Source organism: Calonectris borealis, chromosome 2, assembly GCF_964195595.1.
Source record: "Calonectris borealis chromosome 2, bCalBor7.hap1.2, whole genome shotgun sequence".
In the NCBI taxonomy this organism is placed as follows: Eukaryota; Metazoa; Chordata; class Aves; order Procellariiformes; family Procellariidae; genus Calonectris; species Calonectris borealis.
This window is the reverse complement of record NC_134313.1, coordinates 23,012,950-23,034,357: the sequence shown is the minus strand read 5'-3', so window position 1 is coordinate 23,034,357 and position 21,408 is coordinate 23,012,950. Positions and strand designations below refer to the sequence as shown.

The window sequence follows — 21,408 nt, the reverse complement described above, 5'->3', positions numbered from 1 at the left end:
ATCTTTGCCTTCCCATTTTTCATTATAGTACAGTTTACATTTTTTTTTCTTTTGTTATGGTTCTGTCTCTAAGTGTGTATTGTTCACTGGTGTGTGTACTGTGTACTCTTCACTCTGTGTGTTTTGTGATAACATAGTGCATGAAATTGTGCTAACATAGTTTGCAAAATATTTGTGTGTGCTATAGTTATGTTGTTCATCATAGCAGCTGTTCCAACTGTTAATCATCATTGTCTGTTTTTAATGTTATAAAGATTATGAGGAAAAACATCAAAACCCACCTGTTAATGGGCGAAAAGGCAAGTTGATGATAATATTGCTAGTGAATTGTGGGTGTTTGAGAAGTTTTACTTATTTTTAGCTGCATGTGTGTGTGTTGCTTAGTTCTACTAGTTCAAAATTAGTAAGTTCATGTATGTTCATTTTTAATGTGTGTTTGTTTTACTTCTTGCACTTAAAATAATTATTTTCAACTGTGGCTTTAAAATCTTTCTTGGAATCAAAAGCTCCAGGTTATTTTTTTTTTTACAGCTAACTGTATTACTGAAGATGTAGTTTACACCACCTAGATATGTGATCATGTTGCCTATTTAGAACTAGTGGGATAGTTTCTGTACTTTTGCTCATTTAGGAATTGCCAGTATGCCTTGCCCTAAGAGACCAAGTAGAGTTTGCAGACATCTACAAAATTGTCTGCATTGTTTTCTGCTTTTTACCAGGTCTATATACTTTTACATCACTTGGCTCTATATTTTACAAGTTTGGCACATTTTTACTAGTCACAGGAAAGCTGGACCATTTCAATTAGCATATACTGGTAGAGAACAGCTTATGTTATTAGCAATCACCTCTATTGTCTAGTTCTTATTATGTTTGATATTCTCTTCTATTTCGAATGGTGTAGAAATAAGCTTAATTCAAAACACTGAAATGTTAACATGGAGATTTAGATTTATTATCTAAAAATAGAACAGGAAAGTTGCAATGAACAACCACAGCTTACTTTGAAGTTTTATTCGAGTTCATGCTTCCAAATTGCTTTGATAATTTTGAAGAAATCTGTTATTATTTTTCCATGTACTTCTAAAGCCACATTACATTTAGACTTTGTCTCATCAATATCTTCTGCCAGTGAATGAAATATCATCTAGATAATGCCTCGACTTTATTAAAATTTGGATATTCACTCTTACACTTCCCTCTCTACCAGGAGCCCACATGAGGAATAGCCCCAGTTACACTATTACTGGCTTCTCCTAGCTTTCTCTTCCCTAGAATAACTTAACAGAGGGAATACAGGTATCAGGACAGCAGCATTCAGTTTTGCCTGTGCTAGTTCATTGTGTTGTAGGGAAAACCACACAGTTTTTAATACACCGCTTATTTTGCAGTGTAGACAGACTGAAGGAGGTGCCTTTGCAGAGAGGGTGCTGTGTCGGCAGCCCGGCAGAGCAATGCATGGGGTGACCACCCTTACTCTAGTGGCTGTGCCAGCGTAGTCCTGAGTGAATTCAAATATTGTAAATGTAATGCATGTATTTATCAGATAGTGCAGTGTTTAAAACTTTTAAGGTCCAAATTCGAATCCTGGTAAAGTTGGTGGCTTTTGCCACTGATTTGATAAGGTTGACTAAGTCAGGCTAAAGCTGTTTTTGTTCTCAGTTTATCTTCCACTCCTCCAACAAAACCAATATTTTATATACTTAATTATAAAGCCTGAAAGATGTACTTTGCACAATAAACTAAATACTACTAACCTGTATTTAAGTTAGTTTGTTTGCATATATTTATTAATTTCTCTACGGTGTCCATTTTATGTTTTAGAAGTTTCTTCTGCAGAGCTCTTTTACTCTAAAAGAGTAGTCTGTGCCTAATATTCGATTTCAAATATTTATTACCAAAACCACTATCCCTTTCAAATTTTCCTCAGGTCTTTTGCATTTCTCTTTCATGTATTTTGTATGACACCTTTTGATCATTTGAGTTTGTGAGAAAAGGCTCCAGGTAATTCTACCCTTTACTGTCTTAATTTAGGGTGCATAAAGGATGATATAGTTACCAAAGCAAAATTTTAAGCCTTTCAGGTTATCAGTTCCCTCCCTCGTTAGAACATTTTACATAATTACACAACAGCTTTTTCTATATTGTGGGAATCAGGAATGCTTTCCAGTTCTCATCTCCCAAGTTGAGAAGTTTCTGGAGCCTGTTTGTACCCTGAGTCTATACTAAGACAAGACCCAAGTCACCGAGTCCTCCCCTTTCTATGCACTCTGGTTTCTGCATGCATGGGAGCCCCACCACTCTGTGAGCAGTCTGGATGCCTGGAGGACTAGAATTGAAAGTATGCTGTATTCCAGACTTGCTGCACAGTTTAGATACAATGTAAAGAATTTGGGTGACTGAAGTGCAAACTAGACAGAATACAGGGAGCCCGGTCAAAGAAGTGATGACAGATGGACCTGCTTAACTGACTTGCAGAAATAGTGTATACATATGCTTTTTTGAAAAACAAGCATGTGGCTGTCATGCCAGAGGGAACTCTCATCCTGCTGGCTGACCTGAGCATCTTCTTCCACCTAAGACCGTTTGGGATTCCTGGAAATGGGGCCTACATTTTGCCTGAACTACTAATGATGACTGCTGTGAGTCTTTGGTGTGTGCTCTCTATTCCCATGGCCCACTGACTCTAGACTTCGCTAAGAGACCATCACAGCTTCTGAATGTTGCATGAAAAATGATACTGAATATCTGTTTTGTGTGTGCTGTGAGAATACATAACATGTTCATATGTGTTATGAGTACCTAGAGTAATACTACATTTTAATTAAATTCTGGTTCAAGCAAAGTAAGGTTTAAGTAAGGTATAGACCTGTTGAGACTGTGGTAATTGTAGGCAGGCACATAACGGAAATCTGCATGCTGGGAAAATGGTGAAATAAAAAAAAACCAACACAACACGGTAGAAGTAAAGCACCCATAAGATGTAAATTCTCCAGACTGAAGAATCTACATCCTGCTGAAATTCCTTATGATATAGATTACTATTTTACAAATTTAGCTCTAAAACTACCAGGGAAATATGACAGATGAGAAAGAGTCTTAACTATTAACTTGTCCATAAATAGCTTCAAATTTGACTTATTTATACAAAATGTGAGGTGGCATCTTTCAAAACAACATCACAATATAAAGTAGCATTTCTAAGACTGATACATGGCAATGTGATGTCATTTTGCTAGTCAAACATAGTTTATCTGGTTACTAATCTAACGTTTTATAAGTAATGTTGAAAAATAGCACAGGTATTTTGCTGTGGACAGCATTTGCATGTAAAGATGCACGTAAAATTTGCATGTAAATTAATTTGAGCAATAAGAAAATATGTGTGTTATTAATTAGTAGTAATTGATATTCTGAAGAATCTAGAGCTTTCTGAAGAAACAAATCTATATTTTTCATCTTTCTGTAAGCCATTTATTGTATTTTCTTTACCAGTTGGTATTAGTGCTTAAAACTACTGGCTTATTTTCAGAACCATTTTTTTAACTGAAGAGTTTTGTAACATTTTAGACTTGTGCTATAAACTTCAATCTTAAATGTGCTTAAAAAGGGTAGAACACCTGTGATTGCTTGCAGAGCTCTTTTGTGTGTGTGTGTGTGAGAGAGAGACGTATGGTCATATAATAATAAATTACTTTTCTGCATAGAAAATACTTGAAGACTTGCTATAAAGAATAAAAATAACATTAAAAAAGCCCTATACCAAGCTAAACCTTACATCCTGCATTCTGCAGGGTGGATTTGTAGGCTGTTCACATTTCCTTGCATGCACAGAGCACTCGCTGACACCCAGGGAACAGGAATGCAAACTGAGCAGAGACTATGGGAGGGAGGTGCAGAACAGAAGCTTTCATTTTGCTCCACATTTATGTTGGCCATTACTTGTAATTTGCCTTGTTTAAATTCATTAATCATTAGACTCTGGAGATACTTTGACTTTCTTTGTGTTTAGCTTTCATAGCAGTATGAGGATAGCCATATCGGGTCTGACTAAAAATTCTTCTAGCCCAGTGTCTGGTCCTCAGCAGACCAGGAGTGGATGCTGGGGGAAAGGAATATGAGCAGAGTATGTGTGTAGTAGTGCTTATTCAGGATACTGGGTCCCCAGTCTCCTACGACTTGTGCCTCAGGAACCTACAGAAACATCAGTGGTATCTTTACATGGTGTCTTCCTCTCCCTCATAGGCTCTCTGCACCTTTTCTCCCGTCTTAAATCAGTCCTGCCAACATAAACTGGCAGTGCTTATCCCAACAGGTGACTTAGTAGTGCTATTCTTCCGAGATATTCAAAATACGCCTATTGATAATAAGCCAGGGGGCCAGCTGTATCGTGTTTGTTTCTAACGTGTTTCAGGCATATAACCAGAAGAGGGAGCAAAACTGCCATATTTTAAAAACATATAAGAAGATATGAAACAAACAAACAAATCCTCCCCCTGCCCCAAAGTCCTGGAAAAAAAAGCCTTGATAGTGGCTTAAAAATAATATATTTACTTTGTGATATTTAAATATACTTTACTAAATATTAATATACGCTTATTTCATGTACCATGAACTGACTGTATTTTTTCTTCTGACTAATCTGGTGCATTTATGTTTTTCTGGTGTTTCTTCATGTTTAACAACTCTATTATATTTATAAAAGCAGCAACATGATACTTTGATTTTTAGCTAAAGGTAGGCTATGACTTTACTAAGTGATGTTGCAACAAGCACTCTTTGTGACCTTGCTTGAGTACATCTACAATTTTTCTTTAAAATAAGCAATAGAAGTTTCTAATCAATTTATTTCCCGTATGGAGGGATCTACTAGATCTACATTTTAAAAATAAGCTTAGAACACAATTGATGGGATTTGCAGCTAGAGAATATGATGAGAAGAGGCTGCTACTGGACTAGGCTTGTTAAATGATTTACAGCTACAAATAATTAATGTAGCCTTGAAGGCAATTTGAAGAAAACATTTCTGGAGTAAAGGAATAACCTACAGTGCACTATCATTTTTGTTACACTAGTAATGATTATATTAAATGTAGATATGTGGCAATATATTTTATTGCCTTCCTAATGACTTCCATTAAAGTTCTTTTAATGTATTCCCACTGCAGCCCCAGGGAATGAAGCCCAGGGGTTTTTTTGCAGAATGTGTAGTTCAGTAAGGAAGATGAAATCAAAACAATAAATAAGATATGTCAGAATTTTTATTGAAATGCTGTATTAGTTAAAATCATAAGTGATGCTTACATAGCCATTTATGAACAGCAATTTTTTTTTTTTTAAATTTTATTAAAGTATCCCAGCATTCATTTGTTGATTTGGCACAAATTTGCAAACTACTTTCATGTGAAGGGGAGTGTGTGCATGTGTGTGCATGCGCGCTGTTTATCTGGCTCATAAAATGCCCAAGGGAGAGGTGCTGTCCCTGCCTTTATACTGTCCACACTTTACCAGCATTTAGGACAATGCTCTAAGATGCAAGACCCAAATTCATTTCACTCTTTGGAGGAAACGCAGATCATCACATCTCAGATGAATGGCTTGAGCTCTAATGTGTAGAAACATTCTTTAAAATATTCTTCCAGCGTGTGGAGGAAAACAAGTAGATCAACTGTTACTGTGTCAAAACAGGAAGCTAAAAAATGGTGCCCTCAGATTTGCTGTAGAATGTTACCTGGAGACACAGGAGGTCTTGCTCTAAATTTGTCAGAAAAAGACTATGTGTGTTGTTATTTGTCTTCAGATATTGGATGAATCTTGTTCCTGTTACAGCAGGGTAGGGGAACATCAGCGCTGTTTTACTGAGGCATCTGAAGGTTTCTCTGATGTAGGAGCAGCAGCAGTCTGGCATAAAGCCTTCATTGCTGACTTTGGGTCACTTGCAGCTGGCCTTGATGCCATTAGCAGCATGCTGGTGGTGCAAGGTGGGACTGGATTCATTCCAGATATAATGTAGTATGTCTGGGACAATTCATGTATCATGACTTGAAGCCATTTGCTTTCCCCTAGTAGACGTTTGACACAGCTGAGAATATTTCTCTCTGTGTGAACTATTGAGACTGATGGCTTTTTAAAATTTTCTTAGGGACTTTGTTTTGTAAATTAAAACTTGTATAACATGAATTTAGCCTTTTCTGTGTCTTTAATTAATTCTTCTTCTGCTTGTATTCTTAATGCATGAGTTAAAGATCTTGAGTATCTGGTTCAAAACATAGTTTCTCAGCTTTTGACAATTTATTCCACAGTTCTAATGGCTTGTTATTGTGCTGCTTTGTGTTTAAGAAGCACTAGCCAAATCCACTTTTGACTCATTTTTACAGTAGTTGTCAGCATACATTATTAAGAACATAATTCCTTTCTGAGCATTCATCTTATAAAATTAAAAATAGAAAAAAGTTCTGAGGATTTTTCATTTGCAGGAAAAGATGACTAAATTAAGTATGTCCTAATGAAAAAGTGAAGACTTTATGATAACCTAATTAAAAGTCTAAAACTAGAAATGCACTGATAAAAATTGGTTCACAGAAATTTGCTGAAAAGAATATAAAAACTGAGTGGATTTAATAAAAAAAGAAAAATTCAAGTAAAAGAAAAACTATATAAAAATATTTCAAGCAAAGGGTAATTGTGAAAAGGACTATTACTGTCTGTGGTGTGGAGGAAAAAAAGAAGGGGGGTTATATTTGTATAAGAAAAATCCTCATCATTAGCATCCGGTATTTTGCTGCATCATCTTGTGTTTCTGCAGTTTGCTGCATAATTCCAGTTCAACTGCAACATTCCTGGTGCTAAGTTGGCATCTTTAGAAATTCAGAAAAGCTGGAGATATGCAACTGTTCTTATCATATATTATTTCCATATTTTTAATATTTTTCATATTGAACATTCTAAACAAAAATGTAAGAAATACTGAGGTTGTACTTAACGCTAGACGTACGGGAGCGCACCACCCCCCTCTCCCAGGCAGCACAAGTGAGTATCATTCTCAAGAGGGAATGGCACACAACCAAGAGTCATCCGGATGTGCAGCGGGGAGAGCCCAGCTACATAATTCACTGTGGTGGGCAGTGCCCAGGGGGTAGGTGCAACAACGGCATCTAATGAAACAACTGCATCTAAAGACTGTACCTTTCATACGGATGGGAAAAATCTGGATCAGTGCACCTGTCAAATCTTTCTAGCCCCAAAGGTGCTTCAGATAACTAAAATATTCTGACTCAAGAATCTCCTATTTCATATAATCTATATAAGGTCTTTTTGTATAAATATTCAATAATTTTACACCTTTCTTTATGCACAAGTCAAAACTGATTATCGCAACAGCAGACAGATTGAAGTTCATTTGTATGGGAAGTGAGAGTGGTAAGAGGTGAATGATGAATTAGAAAACTGTATGGTTACTTTCCAAATATTTACAATTTGACCAAAGTTGGCTTTGGTTAAAACAACAAGGGGATAGGTGGTGGCCCTTTGCCTTGGAAAAAAAGATATTTTAGAGACTGTAATGCATATTTATCTAACCAGAGAGGATATGGGCAGCACTGACATTTAGCATTTTGCCTATTCATCAGCATCTCTTACTAGTTCCCAAACAGAAAGCTCTCATTTAACAACACATTTTCTTAGCTTTGTAGAGCGTGGAGATGGAAATGGAATTAGGAAATGGTGAAGAAAAGGTTAAATGTTGGAGCAAATCTAATGTATATATCTATTTTTATTTCTCAGTTCAAATAATAACAATTACTAGCCAAACTCTTGCAATGTTCTAGAAGTCAGTGAAGCTTTTCACCTGATCTGGAGTACCTCCAACCTGCATATACTCAGTCCAAGAGTTGTACTTAACTGCTGATAAAATTAAGCAGCCTTTTGAATTTAACGCTGACATGCTGTAAGAATAAATAAAGCTATAGAAGGATGGTCACTGGAACCTTTCCTGAAAGTGTTTACGTGTTCATACTATCACTTTTAGTATAAACATAAAAAAGTAGCCTGTCTTGTTTTTTATAAAGATTGTTTTTTTTTCTTTTTTAAGGTTAACACATGGCAAAAATATGTATTCAGAGAGATTTATTTTTATCTGATATTTATTTCATCATGCTTGTCAATTCAAGTGTTATTATAGAAGCACTTCTAGAGTGCTCCCAAGTGGGTTAACTATTTTCTAGATACTTAGCTCTCAAAAAATTAGCAAGGCTTAGAAAAGCTTTTATTTTGGTAGGGAACTCTGGTATGATAAGTGATTTTGGTGACAGAGCAAACTACAGTTTTTAGGTTCAGAACTGAATCAGAAGTTCTGAGAAAGAACTCTGACCGAGAAGGTCCTGTCTTCTAAAACTGCCATAAAGCTAGCATGGAAATCAGTCTGGGCTTCCTGATGTTCTTCAGTATTTAGACTATTCGTTATATAACCTGACAAAATCCTGTGTTTGAGATTACTCTGCTTACTTTTTATCTTATTCGAAGTATCTCCACTATTTGACCTAAATGATTGTCTAATGTTGTTTTTTCCTAGCAATGACTATTCCTTAAATTCAAAGGTAGTTTTACTAAGGGCATTGAATTTTTTTTGTGTGTTAGTTAAGAAGACACTTCTGGACTCATCCAAGAAAAAGGAAGCATAGATGACATCAGTAAATATTTTATTGCTAAATGTGTATTTTCATAGAGAAAAAGAAAGAATCACATTTTTGTTAGGAAGAAGTATAACAAGATTTTATTTCCACAGTTTGGAAACAGAATGTTCCTTTTGAAATTTCTTATTTAGTACTTACTACACATGGTACTTCAAAGATGACAGTTTCTGTTTCAGCATGCATATCTGTGGTGTCATGAAATCATTATATTGACAATTTTATTGATGTATTACTTGAAACCTACAACTCCATCATTTTCAAAAATCAAAGCCACCTTTTATAGGACAGCAGCCTGTCATAGAACAACAACAGCCACAGATAAGAAGGCTGCAGGAGGCCTACCAATAACATTTTTACGTGTTCACATTTTGAATGCCAGATATCCATCAGTCTCATTTAAAAAAAAAAAAAAGTCATAGGCTAGTATCACTTTATGTTAATTTATTTTTAATTTATAACATTGAAAATGTATTCCATATCTATCATATTCTTCTCCATCACTGGCTATTTCTGTGACCATAAAGGTGGTTATATCTGTGGGCAATAGCTGTGAGGAACATTGCACTTTGCGGGATCAGCAAAATAAGTAGATTCTTAACAGCCCAAAGCAAAAATGGAGTTTAGGGTATTGAATCTGACTAGTTAATTGGTCTAGATTTGGTTTTGGCATGTGATACCAAAAGGATTAAAACCTATAGTATTATGCTAACCACCCAGTTTAATTGTCAGAAGATGGAGAATTAAAGTGTAGACCAAAAATACCTGACAACCTCAGAAAGACTAATGTCTTGCAAATCTAGAGAATGGAGTCTCTGCCTGGAGGAGAGTGTACATGCTCCTATTCATAACTCTTTCTGAGCAGTTAGGTCAGAAATGCCAGTTTCATGGTACAGGATCCATAATTAGCAAGAAAGTTTATATTGAGTAACTTAATCTGCCTAAAATAAAAACTGAATTTAAATCAAATCCCAGATTTAGAAAGTAAATCCAACCTAATTTTGGCTTAACAATTAATTGTTAAAAATACTTTGTCAATTTAAAGTAAACATATATATGATTGCTGGTTCAGTTTGGTTTGGTTTGGTTGTTTTTTTTAATTATACCTTTGCAAAGACTTTTTTACCAAATATTTTTAACTTCCTTTTTAATTTACAGAAACACAAAGATATTGTAAGAAGCTATAGAATATAGAGTACTAACTTTTAAAAATGGAAGAAATTATTGTGTAAATAACCTCCTGGTTTTTTATTCTAATTGTTAAATATAAAAGAGAGCAGAATATTTGACAAATTACATAGATACTAATTTTCGTATAGTATGTTCTGTTCCATGTTTAAGATGTTTACTAATTCTCTCCACCACAGGCCTCTAAATTAAAGAACTAATCTAAATTTTTGCCATGTTAATTATAGTACATTTGTTTAGATCAATGTCATTGTCCCAAATGACATTGGGTGTCTTATAATGTAAGTTACATAATATTTCTGATTTTTTTTTGATTTATGCTAGAAGTGACATGGGAGGACCAGCAGAAAAAGGTGAATGGTACAATAACAGATGACAAACCATTGCCGAAAAAGAAACACCATTCTCAGCCAGGTTTGTCAGGGTTTGGAAAACCACATGAAAGCATGAGACTATAAAAACACATTTCATGCTTTTGTAATGCGTGTGTGCTTGATGTACCTTATTTTTTTTCACTTTGGTGTGAAATTTTTAGTATGTAGAGACCATTTAGATTACATAGTTCTGTTTTAGAATAGACAAAATAGATCTGCTTTTGTAAACAATTGTGTTAGAATGCACATGTATTAGAAAAGAAGTGTTCTGGCACAATATTAAACTTAGCCTGCTTTTTAGTTTTGAATTTTGTTATGATTTACCTATGTGTGCAAGCCTCAGGAATCCAAGTATGAGTTATGCTGATTCTTATTTAGTTGACCAAACCAAGGTATCTACTGCATGTATGGTGAGAAAGTCATCTTCTAAAGACTTGAATCTGAAACCTTCTTGCACCATCACACATGGCAGAAATAATGTTCCAATGTAATTTTTTATACAAGGTGCATTTTATATTTCCATACAGCTGGAGTTCTCAAATCTAGGAGAACTCTTCCTTCCTCTGTCCTGGGTTGGATTTCTTCTGAAACTAAAAACTACCACAAACTTTCTTCCAGCCCAAACATAAACTGCAATTCTTCAACTCTATCTTCGTTCCTACAAATGCATAGCAATAAAAAGTAAACCTAGTAATAATCATGATGATAATGATGATGATAATAATAGTATTGTTCTCTCCTCTGAATCAGACAATAAAAGGTTCTAATCATATTAATTTATGCACTTGCAAAAGGCACTGAGATATTATGGTGATAAGCACACTGTAAGGAATAGAGAAGAAAAGAGAAGAAAAGAGACGAAAAGAAAAGAAAAAAGAAGAGAAAAGAGAAAAGAAGAGAAAAGAAGAGAAAAGAAAAAAAAAGAAGAGAAAAGAGAAAATAAGAGAAAAGAAGAGAAAAAAAAGGAAAGGAAAGGAAAGGAAAGGAAAGGAAAGGAAAGGAAAGGAAAGGAAAGGAAAGGAAAGGAAAGGAAAGGAAAGGAAAGGAAAGGAAAGGAAAGGAAAGGAAAGGAAAGGAAAGGAAAGGAAAGGAAAGGAAAGGAAAGGAAAGGAAAGGAAAGGAAAGGAAAGGAAAGGAAAGGAAAGGAAAGGAAAGGGAAAAGGAAAAGAAAAAAGAAAAGAAAAAAAGAAAAGAAAAGAAAGAAAAGAAAAGAGAAGAGAAGAGAAGAGAAGAGAAGAGAAGAGAAGAGAAGAGAAAGAAGAGAAGAGAAGAGAAGAGAAGAGAAGAGAAGAGAAAAGAAGAGAAGAGAAGAGAAGAGAAGAGAAGAGAAGAGAAGAGAAGAGAAGAGAAAAGGAAAAGAAAATAAAAGAAAAAAGAAAAGAAAAAAAGAAAAGAAAAGAGAAAAGAGAAAAGAGAAAAGAGAAAAGAGAAAAGAGAAAAGAGAAAAGAAAATAAATCTTTAAATTGCAGGTTTCTTCATCCTGTATTTAAAGGTTGATCCACGTCTACTCAAGTGAATGGGAATTTTTTAGCTCCAAGAATACTTAGGTTCATTTTTGGGCTGCAAATCTCTCTCCATTGGGCATATTAGTTGTCCCACTTACTCTAATAACAACACTTTTCCAATCACACAAGTTAAAGATTACAAGACTGGCCAATTGTGCCACCTCCTAAATGCTGTAATCTCAGTTTTAGGCTCACCTACATGTTGATCATTTCCAACTTTTTTGTTGAAGCTCAACTATTGTACAGCTGAAAGTGCAAGAGTCAGAACTGAAGAAGAGCAGCAAAATCTGGATTGACTCTGTAACCTAGGAATTAGGGAACCTAGCTGCAAAAGGCCAGACCTGAAGTTGCATTTCCTGGTCCCTGACTTTTTAATGCATCAGAGGAAGTTACAGGATAAAACGAGTATTGCTCATAAGACTCAGGATCAGAATGTAATTTATCTTCTTTTCCAGCTGAGTGTTTTAACTCAGATTCAAAATACAATGTCTACAGATCTTCACTGTTGCCTTTCCAGGGTGAGTTCTGCAGAATAATGCCTTTTCCCAGACTTTTCTCTTACGTAGTATCTAGGTAAGAACTTATCTTGATCTCCCAGCTGAGGTGGGCTTAGAACTGTGGTCTAGGCAGATGGCACAGTCATAGTTACTAGCAATACTTGTTTAGAGCCACCTTTCCCATTTTTTAGAAACAGGAGCCATAATTTGTTAGATAGCTGCTCTTGGGGCATTCTAGATTTTGGAACGAGTGAAATCTTGTAATTGTAAGACAAAAAAAAAAAAACAAAAACAGGTAAAAGAATGGAAATGGACAGTAAAAAGTTGTGACTTTAGAAAGGTTTTGTATATTAAAACAATATTTATCTGATTTTGATCTATTTTTCCTTCTGGAACAGACCACTGATCTCCAGTGCTGCAGGGAATACACAGAATTTGTTTGGAAAGCCACAGTCGTAATTGCCAAAGTCTAGAATAGATACAAAGTTGAGTAAAAACTGTGTTCTGCACTCTACAGTCCTAGGTCTTTCTGTGAGGGCTGATGCCTCATAAAAGCATAAATTCTGCTCTGATTTACTTTATCAGTAATGTCTTCCATGGAATGTTCATATGGGACAATGATACCTGAGGCAGAAACATCTGAGGTGGTTCTGAACACTCTACACTGGGCACCAAAGAGTGCATATCTGTATTCCTAGGATGCTTTTCCAAACTGATTCTCTCTGTCAAAAAGCCCTATGCACTGAAGTGGTAGAAGTGGAGGAGTACCAGTGTAACAAATCAGTGCAGCTTCCAGGATTTGCATTATCTGCTACGCGTGGCACACTACTGTCCCCTATAGACATCCCTATATCATTACAAACACTTAGTTCATTTTCAAGGCGTAACAGTCAGGACATCTGGAAGGAGGTGCCATAACACTGTACTCACCCCTGGATGTTGAGATACATTTTATCTGTGACCATGATCTACCAGTGATGTAGCCTGACGGAATCTACCTAAGGAAGCTTCAAATTTTTTGAAGCTTTCCAATATAGGATTTACCCTCTGCACAGGACTATGCTTTCTTTCAACTGAGAATGCTTTAAATGTTCTGTTTGCACAGAAAACAGCAAGGTGATACTAATACAACTGCAGTTGGCAGTCTGCAGAGAGAAGCAAGGAGGAATACAGGCACCTCATATTGCTGTTGCCCTGTTTTGATTGCCTTTTCATACAAAGATTTTTCTGCTATAGCCTGTTATGAGAGCTTCTCCTGTTTTAAGTTCAGTTTGTCTGTTAAGAATTTAACCTAACCAGTCACATGGAAATAGCCATGGCAATATTATAGCTAAGAAAATCTGTGAGGAAAAATAGATATTGATTACATAAATACCTTGAGTGAAAAATTGAGATTCTGCACAAATTGTAGATTAAAACATAAATAGATAATAAAAATCATTCCAAATAACAGAAAAAATAACAGTAGTACTGTATCATGTGAAGCATTAATATTCAAGAAATATGCATGACTAGAAATGAGATTAGCAAATTTGTTGGAGGGCTTTTAAATAGAAGATGCTGATAAAATTCCTGTTCCTGAATATCAGAAATCAATACATTTTCTTAACAGTGCCTGTAATCTCTAAGTTCTGAGGCAATTTGCAAAACTATATATTACAGAGTCAATAGTATTTATGCAAAGATTTTGAAAGATTTGAAGGGTAAAATTGCAGAATCATAGGTAAGCATAGCATCAAAATTCAAGCCATGTCTTGACTGTGTGTGCCCTTCCTTTAGCCGTTGTCAGCACTGTCAGCGAATACTGCATTCTCAGGACACCACCAAATCAAAGAGCATGTGGAATAGTTATTTGTTCCTATCTAATATTATTAAACATTTCTACTTTCAGCACCCCTGCCTCTGAGCTGTAATAGATGGCATATGAAAGAAAGTGAATAAAGCTCTAGTCCTCTAATCGCATTTCCTTGGCCAGTGAAGGGAAAAAAAAAAAAAAGAAAAGCACAGCATGCAAATATTTTCATATGGTTTTCATTTTTATATGTGAGGCCTTAAGAGAACAAGTTGGAAAAGAAGTAGGCTATGGGTAGGGAATGTGTCCTATACTGATAGAGATCAGGTTAGGCAAGATACTGTTTTTCTTAAAAAGCAATTATTTTCATCTAGTATCATCACTAGTGTCTCTTGAACCCATCAGGGTTATTTAAAGGGAGAAAGCACAAAGTTTAGGGTTCCAAGCCAGTGATTCTCATTTCTGTTCTTTGTCAATTCTTTTTGAAGTGTTCAGTCAGTCTCACTATCCAAAATTTTGGAAGCTGAATGCAGTCTAGCAAACTATGTCTCCATCCAGAGATGATACAGGTAATGCAGAAACTACTTTCATGAAATAGCAAAGGAAACACTATTGTTTTTCCTACTTGGAGACAGTAGATTTAATGGTTATTATCTGGAAACCATCCTCTAATGGTTTCATTATTGTTGCCTGTTGAGAAGATTGCATGTCATCAAATATTCAACCTTTGCCACAGACACTTTTAATTTCTAAGTAACAGTTGAAGAACAGAACCATGGGAAAGTGCTGACATATGTCAAAAATATGTGTCAAAAATAACCACCAAGTGGTGGTTATTTTAAAAGAAGTTTGTAGTCAGAATTGAAAGTATGATAGATTGAAAATTATAAAAAAGGAGATATGGTTACAACTGGGGAATGAATGAGGCTGGAAAAGACAAAGTAATGATAGGACAGAGAGAGAGAGAGGAGAGCACACTCGTACTTCATATAAATGACATCATGAGCATTGGAAGAATGAAAAATTATGGTTAAAGAAGGCGGCTGGTATAAAATTACCAGCTTGTGAAAATGAGAGGAGCAGAGTGGACTCATGGACTAATTTATGATTGCTGAAGAGGAAAAGTGACAGGACAGTAGAACAGTTTTCAAAAGAAATGGATTGGGAAAGGGAAGAAGAAAAATTCCATGGCCCTGATGCAGTTTCAGTGTGCTGTGGAAGGGCAGGGGAAGAAGGTACAGAAAAGGATCTTATGAGGATGCTGTGGAATCTGAAAAGCAGTGAAGTGGGCAAAATATACAAAAAGAGCTATATGTTGAATCTATGAGGATCTTCTAACCTGTAACAAGTGAGAAGTAATGTAGATTGAATATATAGCATGACTAATTGTTTTCTTGAAAAAAAATGAGTGTGTGCACACTTGCCAGGGCCTCTTCTTGCAATTAATAAATGATGTATTTAATACAGATAGTCCTCTCATGTATTTGCATATTTCAAAATTTGCTTTCATTTTTTTCCTATACCACTTTGAAAGACAACATGCCTAGTCTGTACCAAAGTAACAATGAATTGGATTCAAGAGAGAAAAGGAGACCCTGTGGATGGTAACTGCAGTCCCAGTGTGAATAGGGCACAGATGTAGTCAAATATTGCACTTCAGTGTCCTAGCCAAAGTGCATTAATTCAGGGTATAATTGTAATTTATGATGGATCACAAATAGTGAGGTAGCCTGAAAATGTCTTACAAACCACGCACCTTTTTGTATATATCCTTTTACTGCTTTTTCATGTTTTGGAAACCATTCCTGTAGTCTGAACTATGTGATCTCCTGGACAAGCTGATTCTGTAGGTAGTGAAACTTCTTGACATCACTAGGATGAGAATAGATTTAGAATAGGGAGATACCTGATTTAGGATAGGTCATCTATCCTTTATTGACAATAGAAGGTGTATTTGTATCTATGCTGTTAGGTATCTTTTCTGAAGTAATATTGGTGTTTGACTACCTGAATCACCTAACTTATTAGTGAAATTTATTATCTTTTCAGGATTTATGATATTTCAAATCCAATGTGTAAATATAGTGCATTAGTATTTTGAAATGTTACTATTTAGTCTTGTTTTCCCTTATAAAATTATAATATGAACTTTATTCAGATAAACAAAATCATAAAAGCTCTCTCTCTGAATTCCTCATTTAATTTATCTCTTGAGACTTATGAAAAAGTAATGCGGTCTACATGGTTTCATTTGATTTATAGAGTTCATGCTACTGAGAATATTTAAGATTTCTTCTTGTATGTTGTTTTCAACCTTCTCTGTTACTCTTATCTTTGGGTAGGAATAACCCACATTTTCCATATTCTTACTGTCTTTATCTAGCATATATTATATATAGCGTACATTATATATAGCATATACTATGTAATTGCAAAATTAAATGTATTGCTTATGTCTTCCCTGCATTTTCTTTATCCTAGTCAGTCCTCTGCTTATATTTTTGAGGAAAAATGTCAGCGTCTGTCCAGTATACAGCTGCGATTTTGGGTGTATGGATTTACACTTTAAGATAAAGAACTCACCTTTAAATAGTAGGGAATTACCTCATTTAAAAAAAATCAGAAGTGTGGAGTAGGCTCTGTAACTACAGGAAGGGTAACAGGAAGATGTGGCTTAATGCTATTAAGGATGATTAAGGAAAACTGATTTTATTCACACCTCAATGTACTCAAATAGCTTTTCACTCTACATCTTCTTTTAACAAATATTTCTGCTCTTAACTATTCTGCTATCTACTCTTCCTCTTTTGTCTGTATCCTTAACGTTGCAGAGTTTGAATGGTGTCAAGGAATATCTTTCCTGAGAGTTAGGTGCATTATGTCATTCTTCAGGTCTAATCACATCCAGACTAACGACATATATTTATGGAGCATACAGACTCCATGGAACATTTCTATCTTAAAGTCTTTCCTCCATGTTTTAAGATTATGCCTATTTAATTGTGCTATTGCACACCTTATTTTGTGAAGAGTGAGGCTTTCCAAATCTGGAAGTCACAGAAATTTCTGAGACTGTGTATGCAGTGAAAGATCTTTGTTTTTAAGGAGAATAGAAAACTGAAATTAAGAAAAGCCTTGAGGAAAAAAAAAAAAGAATAATTAGCTTACATCTCTTTGTCCTGTGCTGCTTTTAGAATTTCAGATGGGCATGTTGCTGTGTAAGGTTTCAAGCATGTTTTTTTGAACACTCAGTCCCTAAATACTTCTCTTTACTAAGTGACATTACTTACAATGAAAAGTTCTGTATCAAAGCATGATGAAATAGGTGGTATTATTTTGTTTTATTCAGACTTGCAGTACAATACCTGGTTTTCATTTACTTTATAAGTTCATTCATTGAGAGTCTCATTGGTTTCTAAATCTGTATATAATACCTTTATACATACCACTCTCGTACGTCAAGATGAACAATTGATCCAAATACATGCTAGTTCCACAATAAAGCAATAACTATGCAAATGAAGACTGCCTATTGACATCATGTAAATTTAACAGAATTTTATTCCATTATTTTGTTCTCAGATTTTAATGTATTTCTATCAACAAAAACCTATTTTAGTGGATTACAAGCTACAGAGCCAGAGAATTTTCAAACTATTGTTTGGGATTTATGGCATGGCTTCTTAATCAGGAGGAGATTGATTCACATAAGTGCTATTGTGTCTAAATTAATCGGCCTACTAGTACTTCCTTCTTATCATCGTTAATTGAAAGAAGTTGGTGCATTACCATGCCATAACTTCTACTAATTCATTAATATTTGCAACAATTAATACAAAAATACTATAAGTCATTTATCTCAAGAGATGAGATATCAGCTGAACCGGTATCCACAGTGAGAAGATACCTATTATCTTTTATTTTCCTCTCTGGCTTCTATTAGAATTATTCTTCTAATATATTTGATCAGTAAAAACTTAAAACTAAAAAATATTTATAATTAGAAAGTATTTTTGTTTGCCATTTTGATGTGTAAATAAATTTTTTCATAACAAATACTTTGCATGAGGACTTTTAAAAAAGCAATTTTAAAAAAGTATTGGTACATGTGACTGATATGCAGCCAAATACTGGTCATTTGGTTCTAAAATCTTCAAAGGAAGCCTCCCTGGTATTCAGTTGTGTCCATGCTGAGCCCCACTGACACTATTAGAATGCCTTGCATTACCATACCAGGCATGTTTCTAATTTGGAAATAATGTGATTCCAAACATCCTTTGAAAATTTCTTGAGAAGGATTTATCTTAATGCAGTATATGTCTCAAAGCTATGCATTATTATGGATATTAAAAACAATAAATTAAATATAAGGGGGTCATGACAGAGACTTTCTAATAACTGTTTTTGACATAGTAGGAGTGCTTGCTTCAGTAACATGTAACAGAAAATATTTTCAGAAAATTTTAAGTACTTTAGCTGGATTTTGGTGGTGGTAATAATGATTTATTCATTTAACAGTTATAGCAATTATAGCTACACTATATTAATACAGGCTCTAATACACCAGGGACAAGTAGATCTTTGTATTTGCTTATTTGTATTTCATCCTATGGATTCATTGTACTTGCCCAGATAAAAAGATATTTATATGCCATTGCCTTTTTTTAACGTGTGAATACATAGCATTCTTTGTCAAAACTGACAGCTGCTATGCTTTCATATTACATATCTCATATATAGCACTTATGTGTATTCATTCTGTAAGCAAATTTAACTGCCTAAAAATGCATTCTAAATATATATGTTACAAGCTGCTTCTGTTTACAACAAAGTTTTGGTACAGTCTTGGCATTTGATAGTAGATAAAAATTATAATTTTCCAGTTACAGAATAAAATTGTTTAACTATAGAACACAGTGGTTATCAGATGAAATTAGTGTTGTCTTTCATTTCATTTTATGGATTTATATTGCTTATTCTAATTTTGTATTTTTCAGTAGTATCTTGATATTGACTGTAAAATGTGGATAAAATTATAGCATATTTTTGTGGTGTATGAACTTTTCTGGAATTCTTACACATCTGCAATATTAATGAATTATGAACAATGTTTTGTGACTCATTAACAAACTGCAAGTTGAAATTAGATCAGGGCTTAGATATATATTTTTTTTTAATTTCTGATGATTTTTGGAAGAATGCATTTGTTCTGCTAGTGATGGTAGCTTCACAGTTCTTTGTAATTATTATTACTTTTCAAGACGAATTGCTCCCATTCTTTTGCTACAAATAGATTTTCAGTACAGAGAATGACACTGTCCTTCAGATGTTCTCCATGTCTGAAATGGCAGTGTGTTTTTGAAATGTGAAGTAATAAAGTAAGTAATGAGATAGTTGCTTTGGCATTTAACTTGCATGCATTTGCAATAACTTAGACTTCTTTGAGACAAGAATAACATATGGTTCTGAAAAAGTATCTGCTGAATTGACCATGAGAGTTAATAGCTATACATTCTCTTTTCTCACGTTCTGTATTTTGGTCTTGATAATATTGCCTTTGGCAGAGTGTTACAATAATGCAGTCCTTTCCAGAGTGTGTTATGTGGATTCTGAAATTCCTGAGCTTGTATATCCTTTTGAAAAAAATCTGTTTTCCGTTTTGGATATGTGAAGTTTGGTTCAGCATAAAATACAACAATTTAATTATTGAAAAATCTAATAATAGACTTCCCATTGGTGATGTTAAACTGAATGTTCAATACTTGAAAGAGAAAAATAATACTTGTGTTCAAGTAGATAACGTTCCAAAAAATTGAACAGTCATGAACAAAAGTGTCTATGCTAGTTAACATACCTTTTACTGTCCAGCTTTTTCTTCAGCTTCATTGCACGGATTGACTTTGCTGTCAGTTATAACTTTTGTTATTTCCTCAGCTCCTATACTAACTCTGTCTTTACTGTTCTTTTTCAACAACAGTAGTTTAACCACTTCTTCCTCAGCTTTCTTCTTCCTTCTGGTGTCTGTGTTATTTTTTTTCCCCATTTACTAACTCTGCTTTGCAGATTTCTCTCTAAAACAATTTTTGGCCCTTTCCCTCAGTGTCAGTTTTAACCTTCTGAATACATCCTCTCACGCCCATCTCCTTTGTCTATGTCTGTACATTACACGATGTGATCACAGAAGAAGCGGAATCATCAAGGAGAAGAAACTCAGGTCTGTCTCTTCTACTGCTTTTCTCTGTGTTTTTTTTTTCATTTTACCTTTCCTATAGATTTTGTCACAGCTCACCTCACATATTTTTCACGCTTTTCCCTCTCAATATATTTAAATATTGGCAAACTGTAAGAACTTAAGATGCTTATGTAATTTTTATTACCTATAAACTATGTACTCTACAAAAAAGTGTTAAAAGGTAACTGATGACACGTGTGCTATACCTTAAGACTTTAAACTGATTTGATTTCTGTCAATCATATCAGTTCTTATTTCCCATCTCCATTACCTGTAAATTAGCCTTTAAGCTTCCAACTAGCACATTAAAACAATCTGTAATTTGTTTTTTCCTTGCCTTTGAAAACTGTTACAAAAATTATAGAAACTCTGATATAACTAGTTATTTTTCAGATAATATATGGGGAGGATATAATTTGAGAATTGAGTAATTTTAGTAAGTTAAATTTCATGCATTGGAATTTCACACTGAGCTTCATTTAATAAAAACTATTTTGATTAGAAGTAGAGTTGTTAGTGATCAAAAGCTATTCTGTCATGCCAAAAAGTATAAAACAAGGTTATGATAACAAGAGAGAGCAAGAAGTCAAAACACTGAAGGAGCTCTAACTTAGCTGTATTGTTCATGGCTTTTCTTTCATATTGTGCATTACTTGTGGTTTCATCTTTCATATCAAATTTTAATCTGCCATTTTATTGAATTTTCCAGGTACTTTATATTACTGGCAGAGAACTCATGTCTAGCAAGGCATCCTAGCTCTGAAAATGCAATAGTTCACACTTCCTTGCTTGTTCAGTTGTGGTATGTCAGAACAACGAAATTCCCCATATTTAAGTTAATTAAATTCACTTATAAAATTTAAATTTTATAATTATTGTGTCAAAGCTCTAATTAATTTCCCATGCCTCTGCTATTGTCCCAAGAAATTAGAGAAGCCACTTGGATGCCATTTATCTTCTATCTGAAGCAGCAGGGTACATTGACTGGTCCATTACACTTAGGTGGTATTTAGTCAAACATTTTTGGCTTTTCTTTACTATGGCTGGCTCCTTCAGAACTCAGTTTTACCTTTGGTACTACTCTTGTCCTAATCAGAGTCAGAGATTATCTTTACGGAATCTTGCAGATGTT

The 21,408-nt window shown here is 34.6% G+C and overlaps 1 protein-coding gene across 1 annotated transcript in view; it reads left to right on the top strand.

Moving 5' to 3' along the window:
- Positions 1–21,408, top strand: part of RIMS2 (regulating synaptic membrane exocytosis 2) — a 484,675-nt gene that overhangs the window by 355,977 nt on the left and 107,290 nt on the right. The window contains exons 29-31 of the mRNA XM_075141296.1: positions 255–299; positions 10,200–10,289; positions 20,226–20,258. Of these exons, the coding sequence (XP_074997397.1) occupies positions 255–299; positions 10,200–10,289; positions 20,226–20,258 (168 nt within the window). The remainder of the gene's footprint in view (positions 1–254; positions 300–10,199; positions 10,290–20,225; positions 20,259–21,408) is intronic.